General features: G+C 42.5%; 1 protein-coding gene across 1 annotated transcript; it reads left to right on the forward strand.

Annotated features, from left to right (window-relative positions):
- The first annotated feature begins 4,031 nt into the window (after positions 1-4,031).
- LOC124881001 lies at positions 4,032-6,785 on the forward strand. The gene is made up of 6 exons (XM_047386479.1): positions 4,032-4,421; positions 4,870-5,147; positions 5,251-5,585; positions 5,701-6,120; positions 6,218-6,363; positions 6,456-6,785. The coding sequence occupies exons 3-6, from the start codon at positions 5,556-5,558 to the stop codon at positions 6,703-6,705; spliced, it is 846 nt and encodes a 281-aa protein (XP_047242435.1). The 5' UTR covers positions 4,032-4,421; positions 4,870-5,147; positions 5,251-5,555; the 3' UTR covers positions 6,706-6,785.
- The last annotated feature ends 15,471 nt before the right edge of the window (positions 6,786-22,256 follow it).

The following is a 22,256-nucleotide window of genomic DNA, read 5'->3' on the forward strand; positions in this document are numbered from 1 at the left end:
TGGGACCGCGGGAGGGTTAAGCAAACAAAGAGACAAAGAAAGTCCCCACAGTTCCCACCCTCTTCCTCATCATTGTAGCAACACACCTAGACTTCGCTAAGTTTCTTGCATGCAGAGAGTTAATTAGAACAGTGCTTTTTAAGTTTGATGACACCCCTGAGAACTTCAGAGCATGGCAGTCATCCTTTCTAAATGCAACTGAAGATGTATTTTACCACTTGACCTTCTTGTCAAGTGGTAAAGAGTCTTCTGACCATGTTAAAAGAATTAAAGCTGTCTATGCTACCAATCCTAAAGCTGCCTTAGAACTGTCATGGGACATACTCCAAGAATGTTATGCGACACCTGAAGTAATTGAAAATGCCCTCTTCAGAAAGCTAGACACATTCCCTTGCCTTACAAACAGAGATAATGTGAAACTGAGGGAGCTTAGTGATTTGCTTATGGAACTGCTAGTTGCTAAAAATTAAGATTATCTTCCGGGTCTGGTTTATCTTGACACCCCACGTGGTATTAGGCCTATAGTTGAAAAACTGCCTCCAAGCCTACAAGACAAGTGGGTCCATTCAGGCTCAAAATACAAGTATAATTACAAAGTGACATTTCCTCCCTTCTCCGTGACATTTGTTCAAGAGCAGGCCAAAGCCAGAAACAATCCAAGTTTCACCCTAACACACAACAGCCAACCCTACAACAAAGGTGAGAGAGCCCAATTCAAACTAAATAGTTGCAAAGAAACTCCCATTTCTGTCCACAAGATGAACATTAACAAGGCGACCGCCACAAATAAAGATCAAGATCAAACACGTTACTTCCCTGTTCACAACAAAATGCATCCGTTAGCCAAATGCAGAGCCTTTCAGATGACATCACTACAAGAAAGACGTAACATACTCAAAGAACACAAACGCTGCTTCAAATGTTGCTCTCCTAATAACACAGTAAGAAACTGTCAAACAACACTCAAATGTAATGAATGTCAAAGCGAGAAACACTGCTGTGCTATGCATCCAGACATAACCCAACAACCTCAGTCACTAACCAAACCTGAGCCAGAGGCAGAACCCCAAACATCATGGTGCACTGAGATCTGCGGCAAAGACAGCACTCCACAGCACTCCACATTCTCGCTCTAAGGTTTGCCTAGTCAAAGTATTCCCCGCAGGCCAACCTGAACGATCTATCAAGATGTATGGGATCCTTGATGATCAGAGTAATTGGTCACTTGCACGTCCAGAATTCTTTGAGCTCTTTGGAAGAGAAGGCAGCCTATTAACGTACAATATGAGAACATGTACTGGTCTAACAGAAATGCTTGGCAGAATGGCAGTAGGGTTTCAAATTGAACCAGTCAATGGAGGTTTATGTTTAGACCTTCCTCTCATTTAATGTAATGAAATAATGTTTAACAGAGACGAAATACCAACTCTCGAAGTTGCCCTTGCACATGTCAGGGGCGTTTTTTGGGTCTCAAAACATTAGGGGCTTTAGCCCAAATCCAAAAAATTTAGATTTCAATAAGACAATTTATAAGTAATTTAAGGTTAAAATAACACAGCACATATTGCACCAGTTCTCTGTCTCGGCTGAATTAGACTGAATGTAAATTATTGTAAATTAAAAAAAAAGGTTTGCAATAATTTTACTTTTTATTTTTGTTAGAAGCTGAATGAAGGACAAGGAGAAACAGAGTTTAGGCCTGATGAGAAACCATTTTGATGAAGCAAATATTGACACATTTTGAGGTATTTAGAAAAGAACTTAATCTGAATTTTTGCTGACAAATGTTTTTCTTAAACTCAGATGTTTATTTTGGGCCAGATAAATGTGCTTCTTTTGTTATCTACATAAATTACCTTTTTTAAACTTTACATTCTCATCAGTGTTCCACTCCTGAGGCTCCATTGTCTTTATTCTTATATTTCAAAAAAGGAAAGTGGTATAAAGTTGATTTTCCTAAATCTTAGTCAAATGGTAAAATCCTAAAACACATTTATTTTATTATGCCAAGAGCTTTTGAAACATTTATTAACATTGTTCCTTCTTTTATGAACCTGTTCTCTTTTATCGCCATCTTTTCAGCCCTTCATTCCACTTCTGAAGAAATTTGGCCTGCAAAAAATAATAGTATTTTGTTCGGCACTGAGCATGTGAGACACTAGTGCAGTTCAGCATTCAGGTTTTACCACTATCTTCGTCTGAGTTATACCGCTCTGCGTCCACCTGTTCCTGAACACACACGCACCAGGCTCCCTCTCTCCGGTTACTTCTGCGGTTGCTCTGAAATGAGCCCTGTTTGAGGCGCTCAGTGTAACGTTTCAGGTAATGAAGGAGGCAAGTCGACCTGGAGTAAACTGCTGCTCTGGAGTTCTCCAGAATGGTGTCCGTCTCTAGGTGTGCACGTAGTTGCGCATTCGTGGTGCTGCGAGTACGCAAATAGAGTACGCTATTTTTGTCTTCTCCTTTTAACTCATTGTCAGGTTAGGTGGAGCTGGAGGTGATTATATGGAATACAATTGAAAAAATTTGATTGTTTTTTAATAAAAATGTGAAGTCCAGTACCATATTTTGGCTGCATCTTTTTAATACTTCTAAATTTCTTCTATCAAGAAGTCTGGGGTTATTCAGAAAACATCCAGGTCTAACTACACTTAAAACATTTCACTCCTCACATTCCCAAACATGTTCCAGATGCCCAGATAGTAGTCCTGCTGGGCAGAGACATTATGCGAGTCCATAAAGTGTGGTGACAAGTCAACGGACCCCACAACGCCCCCTTTTGAGCAGCGGTTAGACTTAGGGTGGGTAATTGTGGGCGAAGTGTGTCTCAGTGTGCATAAGCCAACCATTAATGTGTACAAAACTCACATACTTCCCAATGGTTGTCCATCTCTCTTCACTCCTTGCCACAATAGCGTCAACATCAGAGAAACCATGCTATGGCAGGGAGCATAGGCTTGGACAGATTCGGGTAGTCTTTGACTTGAGTGCTGAGCAGTTCGGTATGTCCCTCAACTCAGTGCTGTTAACAGGCCCAGACCTCAATGACACCTTGCTCGGTGTTCTCATCAGATTTAGGAAAGAACCTATTGCAGTCACTGCTGATATCCAGCAAATGTTTTATGGATTTCTCGTCAGACTGGACAACAGAGACTATCTCAGGTTCTTATGGCACAAGGACAATGACTTATCAATAGAGGTGCAGAAATACCGCACGCGTGTACACATTTTTTGGAAACAGCCCATCGCCAGCAATAGCTATTTATTGCCTACGGCGAGCTATCCAGAAAGGTGAACCAAAATTTAGAACTGACACTTTGTCTCACTTTGTCGAGAGACATTTCTGTGTGGATGACGGGTTGATTTCGCTTCCCACAGAGTCCACAGCAGTCAATCTGCTCATGCGCATGTGTGCGTCTCTAGCTGAGTCTAATGTCAAGCTTCACAAAATTAACTCGAACGGTGTTTCAGTCATGCAAGCCTTTGAGCACAATGATCTAGCCACAGGTATCAAAGACCCAAGCCTAGACAATGACGCTCTACCAGCACAAAGAAGCCTAGGTCTATGCTGGGACATAAATACTGACACTTTTACATTCAAGGTAGCTATTAATGACTGACCCTACACCCATTGTGGCGTGCTCTTAGTGGTGAATTGTATATTTGACCATTGGGACTAGCAGCGCCAGTAACAAAAAAAAGGCAGACTGCTGCTACGTGAACTTGAAAACGAAGTCCAAGATTGGGATGCTCCCCTCCCCGAGGACAAAATGTACCCCTGGGAATCATGGAAAATGTGACGCGCCACGGGAAAACTAGGAACAAGTCGGCAGAGCACAAACGGAGAAAATTAGGAAAAACCGTCAATTTCTGAGAAAATAGTGATTTTCGTTTTATTGCAAAATGTGCAAGTTGAAATTATCCACTCAGTTCTTTAAATGACAGTTTCGGAGGTTTTAAAATGGTAAATTTTATGTTTGAACTCTGCTTGTTTTTAGCCTAAAACTCAGCCAGCTCCTATTTACATTTTGGGGAGGGGGAAAGCCTCAGCTCATTTCTGTAACGGCTTTGTTTGGCTCCGTGCTTGCTTTTGTTCTGCTTGTCGACCAATAACCAGGGTGCTTCAAGAAACCTCGTGGTTACTTAACAGCTCCTATGAAAAATAATGTGTTTCTTCACGATGGACTAAGCTCATCGTGTTGCAAACGAACTGAATCACGGCTGTTACAGCGCTTCGCTGTGGGAGAACATGTTCAGCAGTACCGCCGCCAGACTCTCTTCAGATTCTGAATCAGAAGGAGATGAAGCGGAAGATGATAGCGACTGCATTACTTTGGAGAACATTCCTAGTTTGCAACTGTCTTCAACCCAAGACGAGGATGACGAAGAAAGCTTTGGACTGGCGGCTGAGGAGCTAGAACGTAAGATATCAGAAGCTATTGCTATCACAACATTTGAGAAAAACAGAGACAGTGAAATGGAGAAGATACGAAACTTTGACTGATTTGAGTGGGGTTTGTGTTTGTATTTTTAATGTAAGCTTGAGGTTGTGTTTTTTTTTTCTTTCCCCTGCGCTGGGTAATCAGTGGTCACAACAAGAGTTTTTTTTTGTCTAGCATTGCTACACGAGGTTTTCAACCACTGTATCCCATTCACAATGTGACAATCGATTTGAGTGGGGGGGTTATATTTTTAATCTAAGTTTGATAAAAAATAAAAAACAAATAACTATTTTTATGTTTTGTGTTAGATGTTTATTTCTATAAACACACCTATATGCAGAAAAAACGTCGTGTATTGTCATACCAATTTTGTCAACACTCGTCATGTAAATCATAAGCTGAATATTTCCTTTGTTTCCCTGCTCAGAATTTGTAAAGCCACGTTGACTGACTGACATCATCAGACACTTTGATGAGAACGGTGCAAGACCCCGCTTGTGGGAAAAGAGCCAGCGGCCACAGGATCCCGATTTTATCAGCAGTGAGCAACTCTGCAGAGTTTTGGAGTTCATAAAAAACTACACTGAGGATCAGGCCATCATGGTCGACATCCTGGCCACAGGGATTGGCATGTGAAGCTACTGCCAACACATGTGTCAAAGGCCTCAGTGTGGCATCTCTATATAAAGTCTGCTAAGGAGCTTGGTATGTATAAAAATACATTTTTATAGAACAGTGAAATTCTTATAATGACCAGGGATGTAAAACTTCATCAAAAATGAATAACCCTGTGATATTTTTCTTTCAGGTGAGTGTGCAATTTGCAAATCAAGCTTCAGGGCGCTTTGGACCCAGCTACTCCCACACATAAGAAGCTGTAGGCCCTGAACCGATCTCTGCTGGCAGTGCCAACAGAATAATGACCAGCTTATAAGAAGTGCAAACCTTCCAGAGGAGAGGAAGACTGCAGCAATCAAGAAGCAACAGGATGATCTTCAGCTTGTTCAAAAAGAGAGGGCCGTCTACAACGAGCTGCCTGCTGCCTGCAAAAAGACCTGCAACAACTATCAATGGTCCATCGGCCCCTCCCCACCTTCAAGTAACAAGATCAGGATGCACTACAGCTTTGACTTTGCACAGCAGGTATATTTTCCACATTGCACTTTTTTTCTTATAAAGTATAAACATAAGACTGCTTTTACAATACACAGCTTTTGTTTGATCTAATCCCTGTTTTTTTGTCCTCTGTTTTCATCAGATGCACTTCCCCTCGAACCCACTGCAGCCTGGCCCAATGTACTTCCTGACACCACGGAAATGTGGACTTTTTGGTGTCTCTTGTGAAGGCCTGCAGAAACAGGTGAATTTCCTGATTGATAAAGGCATGTCATCAGGGAAGGGGAGCAATGAAGTCATCAGCTACATGAACCACTTCTTCACTCATTTTGGAGTTGGAGAAACCGATGTGGATCTTCATTATGACAACTGCACTGGGCAAAACAAAAACAATTTTATGCTGTGGTATGGCGCATGGCGGGTCGCACACAAGCTTCACTTCACACTAAACACCCACTTCCCGATTGCTGGCCACACCAAATTTGGCTCGGACTGCGGCTTTGGGCTTATCAAACAAGCATACAAGAGGATCAGGGTCAGCACATTGGCAGACATCGCCAAAGTAAGTCTACTCCATCTGATAGAAAATCGAAGAAGAAAGTCAGTCATATGCATGAAAACTAACATGCTTATTTCTATTATGGTCCTGGTGTGTACAGGTAGTGAAAACAGCTCTCCTGAAAGTCACCTCAACATCCCACAGCTGGTCGGACTGGAAGATGTTAGTCAACACGTTTGACTGGCAGGCACACCTGAGTCCCTACTTCCGAAAGCTCCCACAGATCAAGAGTTATCAGTACTTCAGGTATCTATTATGCAGACTTCTACAATCTGTATTTGTCAATTACAAAGAGACATGCAATATTTTAATTGTCTTTTGTGTGCTTTTATTAACAGCTTTCATACCAACAGACCTGGTGTGGTCATAGCTAGGACTCACAGCGACGCAGAGCCTGTTAGCTTTCAGCGCTGTGTGACCCGGAAGTTCTACCCCCTGTCGTCTGTGTTCCTGCCTTGCCTGCACCTGGACTGGCCACGGACAGACAGACTTATCTTTATTCAAAGATTAGGCCTTTCTGTTCCGATGAAGCGAAGGACATTACATGACCAGCACCACAAACACAGAGTAGCACACAGAGGAGGATGATGCGGTGACACTGTGACATTGGCGTTTTGGCAATGTGTAATGTGTATAGAGTTGTAAATAAAAATCACATTTGTGACATAGTCAAAGTCAAATTATTGCCCATTTCTCTTCCTGGGTCCATTAAAGTCAAGAGGTTTGCAGACATAAAATTTGATGGGTACAGTGTAAGTAACTGCAGCACCAGCCTCTTCTAGATTAACATGTATTCAAAAGGTGTAAGCCATTAGCCCATTGCTCTATTCATACCTGCACACAAAAAATGAAGACTGATAAACAATATTTCTGCATGCTACAATAATCCTTGGACATTTCAAATTACATATTAAGAATAACACATCCATATTACCTTGATATTTTGCTAATTGCTGTGAGATAGGATTTCAAACTCGGCCTGAGGCAGAACATTTAATAGATTAGAACTTTATGTGAGACTTATCTAAAAACGAGGAAACCAAACCAATCACCAGGATGGAGACATTAGGTTGCAGTCATGATGCAATTTGCAGACGTCAATAATAAATTTTAATGCAGTGCTGTAAATTATCTTTACATAGAAAAATACTACTATAAGTTCAGTGACAAGTCTGTTGCAGTCAGTTGGAGCTTCTGTTGACAAACAGTTGGGGGAGGTGGGCTATTCAAAGTTATTCAAATTAGCAGCTTTCGTCACCACTGTAAGAATTATGATTATTGATTAATTAATATCAAGAATTATAATTTAAAATTATAATTTGAAAATAATTAATTTCTTAACCAAAAATCATTACGAATAGAAATCAGAGATGTCCTCTGGTGTTGTGATCCTGGGCTCAAAGCTCTTTAATAATTACAATTAGCTATTCATCATTAATAATTGATAAATTATTAACCAAAACCACAATATGTCACTGTTTTTTCAACCACGTCACCGAAGGTGGGGGAACTTCGTTTTGACGGATAAATCACTCTTGCACGAAATAAACACAAACGCTTCTCTTAATTATATATATGAAGATTTACTGAAGCCAAATAATCCTGATATACCATTATTCTGGTCCAAAAACCTTCACCTAACTAACATTATTCTACACAAAGGGAAAAAAAATGACTACCTAATAATAATAATAAAAAAAAAATGTATGCGCAATGCGTGTCTATGAAGATCAAACCAGCAGTTTTATGGACAAAATGTGTAATTTGGGTTAAATGGAAAGAGAAGTCCTCCTGGTGTGCTGATGTCTCGATTGCAGCGATCAGCTGGTAAACGGTGGGGCCACGCCCCTTTAGCCTTTAGCAGCTGATTGCCCCAAATCTTGAACAAAGAATCATAAAACTCTGAGGCGGGAACTCAATGGAAAAACTCCAGTAATAAAACTGGAACAAAGGAGTGGTCGGGCGAGGCCCAGACCACAGTTGCTTTGAATTAAAAACTTTTAAAAGTGCAACTTCTAACTCCTGGCGGATTTGGGATCAGAACATGAACATGAACACTCACGATTCAGCAGCGCTTGCAAAGCAAATCAAAACACACCTGAAGAACTGCAGGCAACTGAAAATCTCATTCTCCAGTCTGTTCAAAGGAATGCTTACCCTCAGGCGTACGCTGCTCTCTAAGTCAAGCAAGGTTTCCCTAGTTCAAGTATCATCTTAACTCTAGATCCCTACATGAGTCAAGGCCTCATCAGAGTTAAGGGCTGTCTCACACACGCCTTGCAGGAGACAGAGATAAAAAAAAACCCTGTCATTCTCTAAAATAATCACCATGTAACTAAGATGCCAGTGAAACACTACCAAACAAAGGTAATGCATTAAGGAATGCAGTTCACAGAGGGTGCCGTTAGGCAAGCTGAACTTTGGGTTGTAGCTGGAAACGACTAGTCTCATCTATTATCTTCCACTGTGTGACATGCCGAAAACTCATGAGGAAATTAGAGACTCAAAAAATGGCAAATCTTCCCCCCCGAGAGACTCGACCAATCCCCACCTTTTTCCAACGTTGGGCTGGACGTATTCGGGACAGTAGTTACGCAAAGCACATAAGGCGGTCCAGCTGAAAGCAAATGGTGTGCCATTCTTTTCACCTGTATGACTACTAGAGCTGCGCACATTGAAGTCATTGAGTCTATGGATGCTAATAGCCGCATAAATGCTTTGTGTAGATTCTTTGCAATTAGATAGCCAGCAAAGCAACTCCGATCTGATAGAGGCCCAAACTTCATCGCAGCCAGCGTGGACCTAGGTATGGCGCAACCTAGTTGGGGTGACCCGCAAAATATTGGACTCTATGCTCTTGCAGAACAAACATACCCATCTGATACACAAAGTACTTTGTACCTTAATGGCTGAGGTGTCCTCCATAATTAATGCTAGACCGTTAGTTCCCATCTCAACAGATCCTTCACCACCATTCCTGCTTTGCCTCATAATCCTGCTGACCCAAAAGCAACACATGCCTCCTCCACCAGGAGACCTCAGTGCCAAAGATCTTCTAAAGAACCAGTGAAAGCATGGTGCAGGCACTTGCAAATGAATTCTGAAGCCGCTGGAGGAACGAATATCTCAACAGCCTTCAGTCAAGGCACAAGTGGCACAAAACACGACACAACCTTCAACCAGGTGAAATTGTGCTGCTGAAACAAAGTCAGACACCCAGGAATGAATGGGCAATGTCCATAAACACGTCTACCTTTCCAAGTAGTGATAGGAACGTCAGGAAAGTCGAAGTGAGGACATCATCTCAAGGTGTCTCAAAGACTTATCTGCATCCCGTCTCAGATATTATTGTGCTCTTAGAAAATAATCAAAAGAGGACTGATTAGAAAGTGGTATGGACATTATTAATGCCAGGCAAGGAGTGTTCTGTCCTCTGTATATTTGATAAAAAGATTCATAATAATTTTGTGATAAAGATTTCATAATCCATTGGTTGCATTCATGTTAAAAGAATGAGCGGGAAAACAACTATTCAGCCAGTATTGGTTTATCTGTGTATTTTGTAAGGCATAGTTCATGGTTTCAATGCATTGTGGGTAGCAGAAGCTCCGCCTCTAGAGAACGTGTTATCAGCAAGCCTGTCATGTCCAAGTTGCTCTTGTTATCATTAATTTACTCAGGTTGTCGAAATATAACCAAATCAGAAGATGACACAGATTCGATGTACAGAATTAGATTGAAATGAGGTTTTATTGTTCCAACTTAGGTAGACCTTGATTAGAGTTGTTAGAAGCCAGAGGATGAGGAAGCCCCAAGGATCCGAGCAGAGAGAGAGTGTTCTGGCGGTGGAAATATTTACAGTGCAGATTTCCTGAAGAAGAGTTCCATATGGCGACAGGCAGGCAGACAGATGGGCAGATCGACAGGAAGGCAGGACAACAAGCGATCAGGCAGGCTGACAGAAGTCCACATAACAGAGACTATGTTCCAGCAACAGACTGTGTCAGCAGCTGTCTTAAAAAGCCATGAGCTCATTAGCTGGATGAGTTGCAGCTGAGAACAATGAAGTGCCAGAACCAGCCAGCAGAGATCTCACAGTACCCTCCCCTCAACGATTGCCTCCAGGCAATCCCGAACGTTTCTCCGGATGACGTCTGTAAAAAGATGTAATGAGATCAGGGTCCAGGATAAGAGAACGAGGTACCCAGGTTCTTTCTTCAGGTCCATATCCAGCCCAATCCACAAGGTACTGAAAACCACGCCCCCTACGTCGAACATCCAGGATACGATTGACCGTGTAAGCTGGATGGTCATCAATGAGACGAACAGGGGGAGGGAGCTTGGTGGGTGGATTCAGGGGACTTTCCGAGACTGGCTTGATCTGTGAAACATGAAAGGTAGGATGAATGTGCATAGAAGCTGGCAACTTGAGTCTCACCGCAGAAGGGTTGATGATCCTTTCTATGACAAAAGGACCGATGAAACGGGGGGCCAACTTTCGAGTAGTATCCTTTAATTTAATATTCTTGGTGGAGAGCCAGACCTTCTGATCAATGCAGTAGACCGGTGCGGTGGAACGGTGACGGTCAGCAAACCTTTTATTCTGTTCCAAAGTGCGTAGAAGTGTCCTCCTGGTCTGACGCCAGATCTTACGACACCTGGAGATATAATGCTGAACAGAGGGGACAACAGTGTCAGATTCAATACTGGGGAATAATGGAGGTAGATAGCCCAGAGAAATCTCAAAGGGAGATAAACCAGTAGCAGAGGAAGTATGAATATTATGGGCATATTCTATCCAAGTGAGATGTCTACACCAGGAAGAAGGGTTGTCATTAATCACACATCTCAATGCTACTTCCAGTTCCTGATTGCATCTCTCAGTCTGCCCATTAGACTGAGGGTGGTAACCAGATGAAAGGCTTACGGTAGCACCAATAGCCCTACAGAACTCCTTCCAGACTTGTGAAATGAACTGCGGGCCTCGGTCAGAGACAATATCCAAGGGCATGCCATGAATACGGAAGACATGAAGAACCAGAAGTTGAGCAGTCTCCAATGCAGACGGAAGCTTAGTTAAGGGAATAAAATGAACAGTCTTAGAGAATCTATCAACAACGGTAAAGATGACTGTGTTTCCGTCAGATGGCGGGAGACCAGTGACGAAGTCAATAGAGATGTGGGACCATGGGCGACTAGGGGTAGACAGAGGTTGAAGAAGACCGGCAGGAGGTTGATTTGAGTTCTTGTTACGGGCACATGTGGAACAAGCTGCGACAAACTCTCTAATGTCGGGATTCATAGTGGGCCACCAGAAATACCTCTTGGTAAAAGTGATCATACGATTAATCCCCGGATGACAGGTAAGTTTATTATTATGAACCCAATCCAGAACTTTATTGATGACAGAGTTCGGAACGAACAGTTTGCCTACAGGACCAGTACCTGGGTCTGGTTCAGATTGTTGTGCCTCCCTGATGTCCTTTTCAATGGCCCAGGTGAGGGCGCCCACAATGCAGGATTCCGGTAAGATGGAAGCTTCAGTCTTGGATTGCTCAGAATGAGAAAATTGGCGAGAGAGAGCGTCGGGCTTGATGTTCTTGGAGCCGGGTCTGTAAGAGATAGAAAAATTAAAACGAGCAAAAAACAGGGACCAACGGGCTTGTCTGGAGTTAAGTCTCTTGGCATTTTGGATGTAAGAGAGGTTTTTATGGTCAGTCCAAATGAGAAAAGGGACTTCCGCCCCCTCTAACCAATGCCGCCACTCCTCAAGCGCCAACTTGATAGCCAGAAGCTCTCGATTTCCCACATCGTAATTCTGCTCTGCTGACGACAAACGACGAGAAAAATAAGCACAAGGATGCACCTTGTTGTCTATAGGAGAACGTTGAGACAAGATGGCCCCTACTCCAATGTCAGAAGCATCAACCTCCACAACGAATTGCGCACTAGGATCAGGATGAGTCAGAATGGGTGCAGAAGAAAATAAAGTTTTCAATTTGCAAAAAGCTTTCTCTGCCTCAGGGGACCAATGGAATGTCTTCAGAGAGGAGGTAAGTTGAGTGAGAGGCACAGTGACCTGACTGTAGTTCTTTATGAACCTTCTATAAAAATTTGCAAAACCTAAGAACCTTTGGAGTTGCCTGCGATCCGTTGGAGTAGGCCACTCTGCCACTGCCTTGGTCTTCTCAGGATCCGTTCTGTACCTGCCTGCTTCAAAAATAAAACCCAAGAAGGTCACAGAAGAAACACCGAATTCACATTTTTCGGCTTTTACAAAGAGTTGGTTTTCATAAAGCCTCTGGAGTATGGTCCTGACATGCTGGTGATGCTGATCAATGTTCTGAGAGAAAATCAAAATATCATCCAGATAAACAAACACAAAGAGGTTGAGGAAATCACGGAGAATATCATTTATAAGAGCCTGAAAAACAGCGGGTGCGTTAGTCAATCCAAAAGGCATCATCAAATATTCAAAATGTCCCAGGGGAGTCTTGAAAGCTGTCTTCCACTCGTCACCCTCTCGGATCCGAACCAGATGATACGCATTGCGCAGGTCGAGCTTGGTAAAAATCTTGGCAGTGTGTAATTGGTCATGTATAGAATCAATGAGTGGTAAGGGGTACTTATTTTGATTGTGATTTGATTCAACCCCCTATAATCAATGCAGGGTCTTAACGTGCCATCTTTCTTCCCCACAAAGAAGAAGCCGGCGCCAACGGGGGAGGTAGATGGCCGAATGATCCCGGATGCTAAGGAATCCTCAATGTACTCCTTCATGACTCTTCTCTCCGGTCCAGAGAGATTGTATAGTCTGCTGGATGGTAACGGAGCACCTGGAAGGAGATCAATAGCACAGTCATAGGGGCGATGCATGGGTAAAGAAAGAGCCCCCTGTTTACTAAAAACAGATGCAAGATTGTGGTATTCAGGAGGAATCTTAGACAGATCAACAGGCTCAGGTGGTTCAATTTGTTTGCTAGAGTGAGAGACAGCAGTCTTTAGACAATTCTGGAGACAGTAATCACTCCACTTCTCTACTCTGCCCTCCACCCAATTAATTGCGGGATTATGTCTCTGCAACCACGGAAATCCTAGAACCAATTGTGGGGAGATAGAGGAGACAACAAAGAACTCACCCCATTCATGGTGGTTACCTGAGGTAATGATGTGAAGGTGGGGCACTTTAAACTTCACCTGAGATATGGTTTGACCAGTAATGCCCGAAACAGAAAGGGGGTGGTTGAGAGACTGAGAAGGTATCTTAAGTTTGTCAACTAGATCCAAGGAAATAAGATTCTGTTCTGCACCAGAATCAATAAAAGCATCCACTGGACACTTTTCTTGGCCAATAATAATAGTGACTGGAAAACACAGACGAGATATAGGGGAAAAATGGGACATGCTCATCAAAGTCCCCTGACCTATTGACGAGCCCCCTCTTTTCCCTTCTTAGGGCATCTTGCAACATAATGTCCACCTTGTCCACAATACAAACAAAGACCAGCCCCAAAACGACGTTGTCGCTCTTCAGGAGAGAGACGAGTGTGACCAACCTGCATAGGCTCAGGTTCCACAGATCCCTCCGAAGAGGAAGTGGGTGTATCAAGGTAAGCGGTCCGAGGTGCCATAAAGTGCTGCCACTCTGACTTATGATTCCTCTCTGCTTGTCTCTCTCTTAGGCGGTTGTCAATACGGATTGACAGTTTGATTAAATCATCCAGTCTCGCAGGTTGATCTCTTAAAACCAACTGGTCCTTTATCTGATCTGTAAGGGAATTCACAAAAATACCCTTGAGTGCCGCTTCATCCCAACCCACCTCCTGTGCTGCCACCCGGAAGTCGATGGCGAACTCCGCCAATGCCCTCTTTCCCTGTTTGAGGGTAAGTAACTTCTTAGCAGCTGTCTCCTGTTGGAGTGGTTGATCAAAGACTTCCTTGAAGTGACTGAAAAAAACAGCATAACTCAGAGACTCAATAGGGTTAGTTGTGAGAAAAGCGTGTGCCCAGCGTAAAGCAGATCCTTTTAGGGAGGTAACAATAAAAGTGATCTTGGAAGCAGCAGTCGGAAACAGAGAGGGGGAACGACTAAAAGCCAACTCACATTGGAGAGAAAACCCACCAAAATTATTAGGGTTGCCATCAAAAAGTTCAGACGGACGGAAATCAGGTTCTCGGATTCCGGATGAGTGGGTTGTGGGTGGCTGAGGATTCTCAGAACGAACTGGAGGATTGGAAGGAGCGGGTGAGAGTTTGGTTAATATTTCACTTAAGGCATGTACCATACCACCAAGTTCCGTGAGATGGGCATCTGTCGTCCTTTGTTGTTGTAGCAACTGTTGAAGCATGGTCTCAGTGGATTGGAGGCGTTCCCTCCAGGAGGTCTGTTCATCTTCATCTGATTTGTTTTTCGACATGTCTGCTGGCTGGAACATACTATCATTAATTTACTCAGGTTGTCGAAATATAACCAAATCAGAAGATGACACAGATTCGATGTACAGAATTAGATTGAAATGAGGTTTTATTGTTCCAACTTAGGTAGACCTTGATTAGAGTTGTTAGAAGCCAGAGGATGAGGAAGCCCCAAGGATCCGAGCAGAGAGAGAGTGTTCTGGCGGTGGAAATATTTACAGTGCAGATTTCCTGAAGAAGAGTTCCATATGGCGACAGGCAGGCAGACAGATGGGCAGATCGACAGGAAGGCAGGACAACAAGCGATCAGGCAGGCTGACAGAAGTCCACATAACAGAGACTATGTTCCAGCAACAGACTGTGTCAGCAGCTGTCTTAAAAAGCCATGAGCTCATTAGCTGGATGAGTTGCAGCTGAGAACAATGAAGTGCCAGAACCAGCCAGCAGAGATCTCACACTTGTGTCTTAAGTTTCATGTGTTTGATAGCTAAAGCAATAAGAATAAATGACCTTTATAAGTTTTATAAGCTCCTTTAGAGATTGTTTTTTTAATACATGTTTATCACCAGGAAATAGATCTAGCCCATGCATCCCGCTAGCTTGTTGAAGTGTATTAGCATATCATTACACTATTCACGTGTTAACGATGTAATTAGCATATGAATGGATTAACTATTGATACGTCCTGTAACTTTGGACACTAAACATGGCATCAACTGTGATGCAACAACGCCATTTCTCAATTAACTTTTCATCCAACCTAGTGCTTGACTAAGACAAGAATTGACATTGTAGGGCAACCCAACAGACGTGGTTGAAAAGCACTGGCAGGTGTCGAGGTAGGAAAACTTTACTGGCTGTCCGTTAACTCTTACATTACTCCTCACCTCTCATCGACTCTTTTTATTTGGCACCCCAAAGGACAATCCTCAGTCAGAGATCAGTTGTACGTTTCCACAAGTTTATTAAAACCAATCTGAATTCAGAGAGGGAGACATCACACTTACACGGGTACCTGGAAACGTCTGTGTGTTGTCTCACTGGGGGCTGCGTTACATTACATTTTATACCCCACCCTGCTATGCAGTACACATACACAATCATTCTGTCTGTGGATGTCTCCCCAGCAACAGTATCAAAAAGAAACAGAGATACATTTAATCATTTAATAAAGAATTGTTTCCCACACGTCTTCAGGAATCTTCAGGGAGAGGAGTACCATGCCTCCCCAATACACTGCCGTCTTTTCACGATACAGACAGAAAACACCTGCAAGCCTTAACCTTGAATAATGAACACTCATTGTGTTATAACTAGAGGCTACTGTTAAGGTTTTTTCTAACAATCAAAAGCATAACTAAAACTCCTAATAAAATCAATCTATAAGCAGCAATGTCTCAAATATATCTTAGTCTTAGCTACTAATAATAAGGCATTTATATTTTCACAATTCCCCATTTTGATCTCCACAAGGAGATCACTCCACATAGGGTGCAACCAGCTCCAGCCCCTGAAGTCCGTCCGTCAAAGCACACATCTGATAAGCACTCCCCTTCTCAATTGTGGCAGTGATGAAGCGAACCATCAGAGCCCTGATGCATGGTACACAACAACAACCACAGGTAACCATTATGGCAATAAAAATAGCAATAGAAATCATTAATGAAATGACTAAACCTTTCCATTTTCCAAACATATCAGTGAACCATTGCTCCAATGCATTGTCAATCCCTGAATGCTCGTGCATAGTTTTACTCAGAGTTCTCAGTCCTTCTACGGCTCGGGTGACAGATCCGTCCGGAGCGGTGTTATTGGGGATAAAAGTACAACACATATCTCCAAACATGGCACAGACACCTCCTTTTTCAGCTAGCAACATATCCAACGTCATTCTGTTCTGTATGGCCATGAGAGAAGTGGGGGCTAGTTGTTCTGAGAGACCTTCAACAGCATCCCGGGTTAAGTTGGCCAGTCATAGTACATTGTAATGAATATAATTAATGCGGTCTACATTCTTGTTAGGAGTTATTGGAATAAACGCTGAGATTATGGGGATATTTTCAAAGCTGGCTGCTAGTTGATTCGCTAATTTATACTCATCTGGCACTCCTCTAGGCACTCCAATTGCATCAATATAGGTGGGAGAGTTCTGCGTGAGGTCGAAGGACCGGGAGTAGGTGATGCCGTGTCCTTAAATACTGTTTCCTGAGGGGAGGCAGAAGGTTTCGCTAGTTGTACCTTAATAATGCCTTTAGGGTCTTTTCCTGATTTGTCAACACCTATGACAAAATAATACCCATTACTTGTCTTTAGAGATCGTGGGGTGAGTTGGACATATGTCAGATATCGAGTGGTGAATATGAGGGGGTTCGCAGGTCCACCAGGTGTCGGTGTGGCTCTAATCAAGGATATATTCTTTTGCAGCTGTCCTAAGTTGTACCTGCGGTCATAATGATGAGTGTAACTGCCTGGTCCAGTGTTCCACAATACCTGATCCCAACCTCCACACGGATTCCAAGACAATTCACTGGGGTGGCCTCTCAACACACACATATAGACGTCATAACCACACAAACCCAGCTAATTGGTTCCACAATAATAATGTTACATAAGTCAAGTTGTGCTACCGTGATTCCTTTAGTATTAGCATGAATGGTCAATTTGGCGCCATAAGGGTCAGACGGGCTGCACATTACTATAGAAGGGGGCTGTTTAGTTTCGGTGCTCCCACCGCTGCCTTCCATTTTGGTTATTAGTGCGGCCGCTAGTACTGTAATTAAGCATGCCTGGAACCGACAATGCAATGGAACTCGCTGAAATTTAATCATCCTGTGAACTTTAATTAATCCTTTCAGAGAGAAGATAAAAATGAATTAAAGCAATATCAATATACACCTCTTACTCCAGAGGGGACAGAAGGATTCTTTTACATTAACTATGCTTTAGGCCCTGCTGCCTCTGCCTTACCTTTGCCTGAGGACTAGTGCATTTCCTGCTTCTGTAGTCTCAAGGTGCTTAAAACCTTCTGGTCCTCAGCAGGGATGTCTTGACCCCGTCTAAGTGGAGAATGTCTTCTCAGTACTATAAATTAATTTGCGTTTCTTAATTAAAAACAAATAATTACTGGGTTCAATCACTACAATCCTTATGGCCCCTGAACAGTAAGCACAATAATAGATGACTATAATAAAAGAGTAAAATGCAATAACATATAAAATATATCTTTTGTTAAGTAAAAAGCATAAATTTAAAATTTTATTTAATTTTTTCTTGTCTTCTCTTGTCCTTTCGTCCTCTGGGTGGTGCAGTCTCACTGTTCGTTGGTCCCTTATACAGGTGACATCTTGTGTGCTGGTGTCTGTTGGTCTTCTTTCTTCAACAACTAAGGTAGACTGCCTAGTTTATGGAGGACCGATCCTGAATAAATTAAAAATAAAAGCAGATATATATATGTATATTGTTTTTCCTTTTCCTTAGACATGCATTTTCATCAAGAAATGTATATATTCTGTTTTTCCTTTTCCTTACACATGCCTTTGTTCTTTTTACATTTACTCGTCTCTCTTTTTCCTTTACTGTATGCATTTCTGCTTCATTATGCAAATGAGGAGGGCTGCCTTCTTCTCTCCAGCTCCTCTACTATTGGTCAATATACAGGAAGGAGGAGGATCCATGTGCAGGGCTGATTACGTCACAGCGCGGCGCGTAAGGTCTGTCAGATGCTGCTGACAAAAGTGTCCTTCTTTTGCCTGATTTGAAGGATGAGTTGTGAGTATCCTTCGCGGTCCATCTTTTCCCATGATTCATTGCGGGTCAAAGCGGTTTGGTCAAACAGGGGCAGCCATGGCGGACCACAGTGGCAAAAGCTGTGAGTAAACTGTGAAAAATTACACTTTCTGTGACAGAAATGAACTTTTACAATGTTTTTAGTGGGGTAATATAACTGTGTAGACGTGAAAAATCTGCTTGATTCATCAAAACATCGCTTAGTTTCAAACGTGCTCCGACGTGTTCGGAGTTTTCCAATCCCACCGTAGTAACTCCCGGCTTGCCTCGCCAGCCCTACCGGCGGTGGGGCGAGCTAACACGTTAGAGATCTGACCGGACTATCGGCACTGAGCTTCTGCTGCCAGTCAACACAGTGAACGTTAAACACAAGTGATTTCTAACAGTTTATGTTAGTATTATTTTAATGTATTGTGACATTTGTTCATGTAAGTCGATTTGACATTACAGGCGATATTAAAGTTAGCCTCAATAAATAGACAATTTTATGTAATGTTACCGTATCGCTGGAGAGTGTGATTGAGAATAAATAAGCTTTTAAATATTCGTTTTTGATGAAGAAATGTGCTATATGTGTTTTTAAAAGTATATTTATAATTCAGCTAGCATTATAATTCGTGATTCCAGGTACAGCTGAAGAGAAATACACTTTCAAATGCAAGCAAATCTCAGTAAAGAAGTGAAAAGTTTGAAAGAGCTTGTTTTAGGCATTTGCATAGAAATATTTTAATATGTTCTGCAAATTAAGACAAATGTCAACTTAAAAAAGACTTTTTTTTACACTGATATTAAGCAAGATGGTTTTTTGTTGTTGTTGTTTAGGGACAAAGGAGCAGACGGGCCAGTTTATTAAGCTCAGGGGTGAGAATGAGCACCTTTTTACTGGAGCTAAAAACTCAGCCACCGTGGCTTGGAGGTACAATAACAACATTCTTTGCAGTCAGTTTCTGTCCAGTTTCAAAAACTCCTATCTTTCTAACTTTCATAAATATCCATCCAGTGATGATGTTTCTTTTGGTTTTCCCTCTTTCCTTTTGCTTGTTTAGGACAATTCTGGAGAAGACGGGCCAACAGGGGAAGGTCACCCCCTTGCAGGCCAAAACAAAGTGGGACAATAGCATTTTAAACAGAATGTGGAAAAAAACAACATTCAAACAGATCAAGATTACAAGACAAAAGGCATAAAATAAAACTATGTACAAATATTTACAATGGCGACAGCAGGATAAACCTGAGTGACCGGTTCCTGGAACACCTCTTTAACAGAACAAAGAGGCAGATGTCTTTCTGAACAGAAAGTCTCTGGCGATGTGGCTAAATCTTTCGCAAGGTCAGAGACTTGGATGGGATGCTGCAACTGAGACCTGTGGTTTGTCTTTCTGGATGGTGAGCAAAGCATCACACAGGTGGTCTGCAGATGTCTGTGATGCCTCTTTCATCCATCAAGTTTAAAGGGTTGGCTGGACCACATCACTAAGATGTAATCAGAAATATGCAGAATTAGAAGATGGTGCTCACAAAATATGACAATTAGTTATACCCCTCAAACATTAATCACATCTATAATATTATATTTGCCTGCATACAGTAGTCATGTTCTGGTCTATATATATATATATATATACATTGCTGAAAAAAATAAAGGGAACAACACAATATAACTCCAAGTAAATCAAACTTCTGTGAAATCAAACTGTCCACTTAGGAAGCAACACTGATTGACAATCAATTTCACATGATGTTGTGCAAATGAAATAGACAACAGGGGGAAATCTTTGGCGATTAGCAAGACACACTCAATAAAGGAGTGGTTCTCCAGCTGATATTTTGGTCACTTTTGAATGTTGGTGGTGCTTTCACACTCGTGGTAGCATGAGACGGACTCTACAACCCACACAAGTGGCTCAGGTGGTGCAGCTCATCCAGGATGGCTCATCAATGCGAGCTGTGGCAAGAAGATTTGCTGTGTCTGTCAGCGTAGTGTCCAGAGCCTGGAGGCGCTACCAGGAGACAGGCCAGTACACCAGGAGACGCGGAGGAGGCCCTAGGAGGGCAACAACCTAGCAGCAGGACCGCTACCTCCGCCTTTGTGCAAGGAGGAACAGGAGGAACACTGCTAGAGCCCTGCAAAATGACCTCCAGCAGGCCACAAATGTGCATGTGTCTGTACAAACGGTTAGAAACCGACTCCATGAGGATGGTATGAGGGCCCGACGTCCACAAATGGGGGTTGTGCTCACAGTCCAACACCGTGCAGGACGCTTGGCATTTGCCATAGAACACCAGGATTGGCAAATTTGCCTCTGACACACTGAGCACATGTGACAGATGTGACAGAGTCTGGAGACACCGTGGAGAGCGATCTGCTACCTGCAACATCCTTTAGCATGACTGGTTTGGCAGTGGGTCAGTAATGGTGGGGGGTGGCATTTCTTTGGAGGGCTGCATGGCCCTCCAAATAAATGGGCCATGCGGTACAAACCAGTACAGGACCTCTGAAACATTAAATCACTCTTTGGTGTGGTTATGGCATGTAGTGATGGTTATAACCCCACATACAACCAAGCACCCAGCTACTCCATGCACAAACTATGCAAAACACATTAATAAATAAACTTTAGTTTATAATTTAACAAAAAAGAAATAAAACCAAATTCATCTAGAAGAATTCAGTTTGACCAGTCTACATGCTTTCATACTTCTTTAAGACTAAGGTGGTCCTTCTGCCAAAAAACATTATTGTGTGATTTTGTTTTCAGCACATTCAACTTTGTACAGAACAAAGCATTCAATGAGAAAATTTCATTTGTTCAGATCTAGGATGTGTTATTTGAGTGTTCCCTTTATTTTTTTGAGCAGTGTATGCTATGAATCAGAAAAAGGCGGACCCAAGATTCAGCCAGACACAGTATTCAAAGTTTAAAAAGTTTATTCAGCCACAGGAAAACGTCACACAGGTAACACTCCTCACAGCTTCCAGGAATCACTGAGGCAGAAAGAGGGATTAGTGACTTGTAGTCTCTCCAGATTTTGCAGGGATCAGAAAAGCCACTAACCTGCTTTTGTCTTGAGTGGAACTTGAAACCCAGAGGGGAAACCTCAGTGGGTGGCAGGCGGTGATTTCCACAGCACAGGTAAGAAGTGACTCCAGGCTGAATAATCCGAGGGCTAGGGTGGCTCAATAATCCAAGGACAGAAACAGGGTCAACGATCGGAACAATAGGCATCAGGCAAGGGGCAGGCAGAGACATAAATCCAAAAGGCAAGGCAAGGTCAAAACAATGATCAGACACGAAGGAACGCTGGATATCTACTCACACAATGGCTTTCAAAAATCTGGCACCGTCTGCTTGTCAGAGTCAGTATATATCAGGGAAGACACAGGTGCTTGGCATTCCACAGATTGCACTACACTGCAGCAGCCACCAGGTGCATCTAATCTGCTGATTGCAGCCAGGGAGACAGGGTAGAGCAGACAAGCCAGAATCATACCAGTGTACAGACCAAAAGTTTGGACACACCTTCTCATTCAAAGAGTTGTCTTTATCTTCATGACTATGAATGCCAAGAATGTGCGGAACAGTAATCAAAGCAAAAGGTGGCTACTTTGAAGAACCTAGAATATAAGACATATTTTCAGTTCTTTCACACTTTTTTGTTCAGTACATAATTCCACATGTGTTAATTCATAGTTTTGATGCCTTCAGGGTGAAGCTACAATATTCATAGTCATGAAAATAAAGACAACTCTTTGAATGATAAGGTGTGTCCAAACCTTTGGTCTGTACTGTAACTAAATTACATGTAAGAGATATGATGTAAAAATGTACAGCCTATATAGATAACAAAATCTTAAGACTTTTTATGACTCTTTAAGACTAGGGAGAAACATATATGCAATCTCTTTTGAAAAGGTCAATGCCAAGCGTCCTGCATGT

Source organism: Girardinichthys multiradiatus, chromosome 14 (assembly GCF_021462225.1).
Source record: "Girardinichthys multiradiatus isolate DD_20200921_A chromosome 14, DD_fGirMul_XY1, whole genome shotgun sequence".
Classification (NCBI taxonomy): Eukaryota; Metazoa; Chordata; class Actinopteri; order Cyprinodontiformes; family Goodeidae; genus Girardinichthys; species Girardinichthys multiradiatus.

Excerpts from the sequence above, each read along its gene's own strand:
- LOC124881001 (XM_047386479.1), top strand. The coding sequence starts at position 5,556 with ATGCACTACAGCTTTGACTTTGCACAGCAG. Across the intron at positions 5,586-5,700 it reads GCTTTGACTTTGCACAGCAG|ATGCACTTCCCCTCGAACCC; the intron begins GTATATTTTCCA and ends TGTTTTCATCAG. Across the intron at positions 6,364-6,455 it reads AAGAGTTATCAGTACTTCAG|CTTTCATACCAACAGACCTG; the intron begins GTATCTATTATG and ends TTTTATTAACAG.